The sequence below is a fragment of the Lupinus angustifolius genome, unplaced genomic scaffold (assembly GCF_001865875.1).
Source record: "Lupinus angustifolius cultivar Tanjil unplaced genomic scaffold, LupAngTanjil_v1.0 Scaffold_90_15, whole genome shotgun sequence".
NCBI lineage: Eukaryota > Viridiplantae > Streptophyta > Magnoliopsida > Fabales > Fabaceae > Lupinus > Lupinus angustifolius.
In genome coordinates this window covers 7,901-15,406 of record NW_017724498.1, presented here as the reverse complement: position 1 = coordinate 15,406, position 7,506 = coordinate 7,901, and the positions used below count along the sequence as shown (strand labels likewise).

Sequence of the window (7,506 nt, the reverse complement as noted above, 5' to 3'; positions counted from 1 at the left end):
TTTGTTTAAGATTTTCAAACTGGTAATCTTGAGGAGGAAACAATTTTACCACTGTGCATCCAGAAATAACCTCACTTTTTTCTTGTCAAAAACCCCAAATTTAAAATATTAATAGGTGATTTGGATTAAATTTAAAATATGAGGACTACATTAAAAATAAGATAAATTATAAGAACCAGATATAGAAAAAGTAAAAATATATATATATTATATATGATAATGAAAAAGGGTTAATTTATTCAATAATAAAAATACAATTACTTTGACAATAAAAGGCACTATCAATGTAGTTCCATTAACACCATATTCTTGTGATTAGTAACATAATTTAGGAAGAATTTCATTTGGATAATAAGTACAATAAAATACAATTAGTTTGACTTATTTAAATGTATTTCATGTTGGTTTATCACCATACTTCTGTAAATAACAGTCACATTTAGCCACATGCAAAACTAGAGTTCAATAAGTTTGTTTCTTTTCAAACCAAATTGTACTAAGCCCAAGATACTATAATAGCATTAAGCAGAAAACAAGTAATTTTGCACTAAACCATTAAAGTAAATGAGTCATGATTGTTTATCATGCTAATTGGTCTGGATATACCAATAAAGAAACTTGGAGTTCAAAGATTCAGCAAAAACTGAGAGTAAGAATGCAAGAGTCACTCATCAGGATATTTCTAAACATGAATCCATGCTTTATGATGCCTTCAACTCATCCAAACCAAAACGAGCCTGTGCCAAAAGACCAAGTTTTGTAAGCCTAACTTGAAGAAATTTTAGGATATATAATTTACTATTTGGGTTCTTAATGTAACATGCTCTTAAAACTTCAAATTTAATATCTTTCTCATGGAACACTTGGGGGTTATTAATGCAATTCTACAACAAGACTATATATATATATATATTAGGATATGTCCTTTTTTATGAGAGTGAGAGGAGTAAATATATGGCCATTAGATTAACCTAAGATTATAAAGTCACATTACTTTAAGTGATCATTACCCGGTTATTATTTTAAGTAATCATGTGACAGTAAAGAATTTTAATGTCAATCATCCATATATAATTGATTGGTCAAGATTAACTCCTCTCACTCTCATATAACGAAGGCCCTCTCAATAGATACACCATCTTGTTCCTTCTGATTTAATCTATAACCATAAGTGGAATGCTAAACAAAATATGGTTTAACTTAGAGCTTGATGGTGCATACAGTTTAATGTCCTTTTTCATTCCATTTAGATCAATTTCATTAATGATCATTATTAAGCTATAAAATTATCCAAGTTATTTATTTTACCAGAAACTTGTGATTTTCTTCAAGGAGAGGAGAAAAGGCAGAACAAAATTGCTCTATGTCAGCATTGATATCACCAGTGCCTCCTATAACATCCATGAATTTCTTCCTATCAGGAGCAAGCTTCATGGCCACCTGTATGTAAATTATTTAATATTTATATGTCACAAAAGACAATTTGCTTCCATAGAAAATCATAGTATTATATGGACTTTACAAAAGACAAACGAAGGGATAAGACTTAGTATAATAGACAATACTCTGTGAGTTGAACATAGTTTGCTCTGTAGAATTAGACTTTAAATTACTTTAGTTTTGATCTAATGGACTTAAATGTGTAGAACTAGATGATACAGATGTTAGTTTATTTTATTATCAGAACTTTTTACATGGCTGAAAATATCATTTGAATCATTTAATCCGGAATAACATTGATATGCTGCATCTCTGAAAACTAAATTACTGAAAATTATGATAAGCCAAATAATAACTTGAATAATGAAATGCTTTTCCCACTGCATTAGAGGATGAAATATTCACGGGGTAGAGAGCAGAGATTGTAGAAAATAGACAGCAAATGACATATACAATAAACTTGATGCATTTCCTATGATAGCTAAGTTCCAGCATATGACAATTCACAGACTAAGGTCAATAGAAAGCAATATTTTTCAAAAGTTATGTTTCTATCAAGAAATATTAAGATTATAGGAAGAAAAGGAAAGTATGAGAAGAACATTACAGTGAAGCTTGAACTAGCAAGCCAACCATGCCACTTCTTCAGAGTCTTGGTATAAGAATCTGTACAGGCTTGTGACATTGACCAATCTTCATGGTCGATCAAGTTTCGGAACAAAGCCACCAAGAAATCCATTGCTCTGAAGATTTTACAGGTTAGCGAAATAAGTATGTCATATACTAAATTACATGAACCAATTATATAAAGACAACTAACAGTCATATGCTGAGAATCTGAGATATACAACAACAACAACAACAACAACAACAATCAAATACAAATTAGTGAACTAGAATTATCCCAACAAATTTACTTCCATAACACTGCGAGCTCTCAATTAGCAGAAGCATCACAAGCTCAAAAGAAATTTGGGGAAAAAATCTCTATAATTGAAGCTAGCAAAAGGATCAATCACCGAGCTAAAAGATAATAAAAATAATAAAAATCCTCCTCATGGACAATATATTCTGCTTGAAACACTACAAATAAAGAAAGAGTTCTATAAAATAACAGATCTGGGAATGACATTCCAGTAGGAATTACAATTAAATGGTTACTACCAGTGCTTAGTATTCTTCACCTTGTAAGCCAAAGAAGTCCATTGGTACAACTGGATGATGACTTGGCAGTTTTAGTTTCAACTTCTACTTGTACCAAACTGTACAGGTAGTTGAATCTAGATGGATTGGATGCATACTTAGATTCCAATCTCTGTCTTGAAAGTCAGCATGGTATAGAGTGAGAAATTAAAGCAAACCAATAAAATGATAAATAGATAAAAATAGATGACAACGACATACCGATATATTGCCACCTATGTCAGATTTAACAAGGGCCATAGCAGCTCCGAACTTATCTGCATATTAGAAAACCATTAGTTCTTATAACCATGGTACAGGAATCCATATTCATATTGTTGTAGATTTGAGGTTTAACCAATCATTGAAGTATTAAACCACAGAAAAAATGCTTAATAATCCACTATGCTGCATATGTTAAAGTTGTAGAAACAGAGTTAGGTTATAACATACTAGTTCTACAGATTAAAACAAATATTTAGGTTTCCAGTGAAATCCACTTGTTTTCTACCCCTTTTCTCTGTTGATGAATTAAAAAGGATATACAGGCTTAAATAACCAAGTAATGTGTCAAAATAAGTCTTCATATTTTCCACATTGTGCTAAGGGTAAGGGAACAGGTCCAAATTCAGCAATCATGCATACACAATTTCATAATATGATTAAAGAACCAAATGTAAACGGTTAAACAATAAAGCACATAATACATTCATCTAAGAAACTTGACATCACCTAAAGCAGAATTGTGAATACATGGGGAACAAATAAAGAGAGTGAGGTAAAGGGGCAGAACCAACAAAGATTCAAAGATCTTGCAAAGCAACAAATACTGGCAATTCAGGATATTGGCTGCCTGCCTGGACTTCATTTAGATTTTAGATTAGAAGGTCAAAACTTATATTCCACCCATAAAATCACTCGAGTCATAATTATCTTACCTGTGATTTAATGGCATATTTGTTACAAGTAGTTTTGTAAAACAAATAGGTTGCTCTCAGCTAGGTATTCTGAGTAATTGGACTTGTGAAAGAAAATAAATATCGAAGATGAAGAAAAATATATAAATGCTTACGATGTATCATACAAAGAGTTTCATGTCATAATCATGCAAATTGTATTGTGAACTAAGATCGACTACTTTTTTTCACTTGACATATAACTACACACAACAACAACAACAACAACAACAACAACAACAACAATGACAACAATAACAATCAAGCCTTAATCCCACTAGTTGAGATCAACTACATGGATTGAACGATGTCATATTGATCTACAATAAATCATTTCATTGACAAAACATTGATCTCTAAGTCTTTCTTAATCATTTCTTCTGTGTGTGGAAGAGACAGGTAGAAGCTCCAATAAGGAAAGCAGATAAGATGGAGGTTAGTCCATTTGACATATAACTATAAAACTATATTAATTTCGATTAAACTGGAGAGAAGGAGGGGGCATGTGAACATAAGCCCACTATAGAAAAAAATCACTTATATGCACCATACCTTGCTCAAAGAGGGGGACTACAATAAAGATCTTACAATCATTATATTGTTCACATGCTGGATAACACAAATGATTAACAAATATCATTGGCATTCCCCTTACGAAATAAAACACAGCTAGAAAAAGGGAGAGAAGACACAGCGAACATCCAAAAAACATGATTGCCTTTGTTTTATGTTGTCCTATAACAATAACAAATTAAGGGACCAAGAGCCTTCACCTATAACAGGCAGTATATGCTTGCACACTTCCAAGAAAGGCTGGGACATAATTTCTCCCTGATCAGACTTTACAGTCTTAATTCCTTCAATCGCAGGAGCGAAAACGGTAGTTCCCTCCATTTTTGTACTTTGCTGCACATAACAATGTTCATAACCCAATAAACACATAAGTGAAAGCTTAACAGAGATCAAAGCCACCACTATCAAAGTACACATTTATATTCCTTTTCCAAGCAAACAAATCTTACAATGTGAAATCTGGATTCAATTGAGGTGAATGGTATGAGAAATTTACCAAAACCACTCAAATTACCATAGCAATGGATACATAAATATTTTTCATCATGCTTACACTGTATATCTAAATTGTATCTGATCATTGCATTTCATTTTCCTACACAACTGAAGTCAATCTTATTTTATTTGTTTAAGATCCAAAATAACGAGAGTGAGCCTGGGCTCAAGTAAGGTTGTAGCTCAGTGACCAAAAGATCACAGGTTCAAATCCTTGCAAACAGTCTCTCCAATTTCGGGACAAGGATGCGTACATATACCATTCCCATTAGTGGTAACATCGTGCACTGGGATGTCCTTATATCCAAAAAAACATAACTGGGAGAAAATAATGCCTTCTGGGATGAAATAGATGGATGTTGAAAAATTCTGGGTCCAGATCAAAGAACATAGATGAACAATAATTTGACACCCTATGAGATTCTGAGTTAATAAAAATCAAAACTTTACCGAACCAACCAAGGATTGAATAAAAATGTCAGATATAGTTTACTTGTGGCCAGATCTAAACAACAAAATGCAAAATCAGCATCGACCCAACAACTGAATTGAGTTCAGAAGCATTACAATTAAATAATTTTAAAAATTCACAAAATTTCAGACGATGATCCATGAACAGAAAAAGAAAATCAGAATTGAATGAAACATACATTTGTGTATGTAACGCGAACTGGTACGAGGGAACACAGCGGTAATCTGAGTCTGAGAACAAACGCTTTGCGTTAAAACTATTTTTTTGTTCTGATGCCTATTTGCGAAGAGAGCATTTGTCGGAAAATTATTGGATTTCTATGTTCACTTGGAATTGTAAATAAAGGTATTATTACTTTTTTTAATTAAGATATTCCCCTCATAATGCATGTACCCAACCCATTCACCCAGTTTAGTTAAATAATCATTCGATTTGAATATGGTTAAATTTCATTAAGTAGAGAATTAAGTTTGGATTAAAAAATTAGACTTGATTAATATTTAAAGGAGTGAGTAAAGAACAATCATATCTCACTCTACATGTATCTACTATAATCACTTATTCATTATGTATTTATATATGTCTACTCAATTGTTTACGTAGTTATTATTAATTTTCTATTTTTTTTACCTTATATATATATAATTAACAATATAGAGATATATATCAAATTTTATATCTATAATAATAAATAATACTTATAATTTTTAATGCAAAAGAGATATGAATTATATTTAATCGAATACATGGTTGAATTTAAGTTTAGAGACTAATTCAGTTGATATTTAAAATCAGATTAGTTTCATGTCTATTTTCAAATTCAAAAAAAATAATATAATAAACATTTGAATCTAGAACCAACAACAATCATAACCAAAAAATAAATATAAAATATTATTGAATCTTCAGGTAAACTAAAAAATAAATATTTAATATATAAGAACAATATTTGTGAAGAAGGAAAACAAATTAGTTCCTTATATACCTTTCTTTATATAAGATAAGTATTCAATCACGAGACATCCAATGAGGAGGTAATGGTGAGAAGGGATAATAACCAACTAAAGATATGGATAAAATCTCGAGACAATATGTTTGGGCTTTAAGCATTTAGAAACCCAAGTTCCAATGAGGCCCAAATCCCATTACATAATTTTACATTATAATAACAACTTGAACCAAACCCTAATTTTGAATTCACCTTCTTCCTCTGCGCCTCTGCTATCGTTGCGTCACAACTCCGTAGTCGAAAATGGTGAGTCTCTTCTACTTCTATTCTTCATCACTTTCTATCTATAATTCTAATCGAACTCTTATCATTTTCAAACACAGCCTTTCAAAAGGTTCATTGAGATCGGAAGAGTTGCTCTCATCAACTACGGCAAAGAATATGGCAGGCTCGTAGTCATCGTCGATGTCATTGATCAAAACAGAGTAACCCAGATTCCAAGTTCTCAACTTTTTCACTTTTATGAATACCCATTTGCTTAATTTCTATAAAAAAAATTAAATTTTGGTGTTGTTGTTAGGCTCTTGTGGATGCACCTGATATTGTGAGGTCACAAATAAACTTTAAGAGGCTTTCACTCACTGACCTTAAGATTGATATTAAGAGGGTTCCTAAGAAGAAGGAACTTGTTAAGGCTTTGGAAGCTGCTGATGTCAAGAACAAATGGGAGAAGAGTTCATGGGGAAGGAAACTCATTGTTAAGAAGACTAGGGCTGCTCTTAATGACTTTGATAGGTTTAAGATTATGTTGGCAAAGATAAAGGTGGTTTTTTTAAATTTAATTTGTTTCCTATTCTTTTTTACTTTGTATTATGTTTAATAATTAAATTGTTATAATGTTTTATTTGTATTTTTTGCAGAGAGCAGCTGTTGTTAGGCAGGAGCTTGCTAAGCTGAAGAAGACAGCGGCTTAGGCATCCTTTTCTTGATGTGAAATTTCAAATTTTGTCATGAATTTCATTCCTTTTAGGTTTGTTTTGAACTTTTCATGTAACATTGAGTTGAGACACTTACTATAAAAAGGTTTAATGTTTGGTTTTTATTTTAAGGGATTGATTTCAGTACTTAGAATTATTGGTCCAATATCTGGTTATTGTTTAATCCCATTTTTTTTGCTTTTCCTTGCACATGAAATTGGTTTATGATTAAGTTATCCAACACTCAAGCTGCAAGTGAGAGCAGCCATTGTTTTTTTATTGGTTTGGTGTTTTGATTGGATTCTAAAGTGCTAGTTTTAATTCGTACCTATATTTGGTTAAATTTAGTATATATGCCATGAACAAGTGCTCTGAAGTGAGAGTGGGATCCACTTAAACTTAAGAGTAAGTTTTTTAAACTTACTTCTAATCTTAGCCATCAATTCTATGTATATCTAATTC

At 31.6% G+C, this 7,506-nt stretch overlaps 2 protein-coding genes across 2 annotated transcripts; one reads left to right on the top strand and one right to left on the bottom strand.

Annotated features, from left to right (window-relative positions):
• Positions 1-375: 375 nt before the first annotated feature.
• Positions 376-5,454, bottom strand: LOC109339705 (glycolipid transfer protein 1). The gene is made up of 7 exons (XM_019577195.1): positions 5,297-5,454; positions 4,352-4,484; positions 2,845-2,900; positions 2,625-2,755; positions 2,048-2,183; positions 1,309-1,440; positions 376-737 (listed from the first exon to the last, which is right to left on the bottom strand). Exons 2-7 carry the CDS (start codon positions 4,470-4,472, stop codon positions 702-704), a joined length of 612 nt encoding a protein of 203 aa, XP_019432740.1. The 5' UTR covers positions 4,473-4,484; positions 5,297-5,454; the 3' UTR covers positions 376-701.
• A 798-nt stretch (positions 5,455-6,252) lies between these two features.
• Positions 6,253-7,195, top strand: LOC109339706 (probable 60S ribosomal protein L14). Its single transcript, XM_019577196.1, has 4 exons — positions 6,253-6,373; positions 6,451-6,552; positions 6,648-6,890; positions 6,988-7,195. The coding sequence occupies exons 1-4, from the start codon at positions 6,371-6,373 to the stop codon at positions 7,039-7,041; spliced, it is 402 nt and encodes a 133-aa protein (XP_019432741.1). The 5' UTR covers positions 6,253-6,370; the 3' UTR covers positions 7,042-7,195.
• The last annotated feature ends 311 nt before the right edge of the window (positions 7,196-7,506 follow it).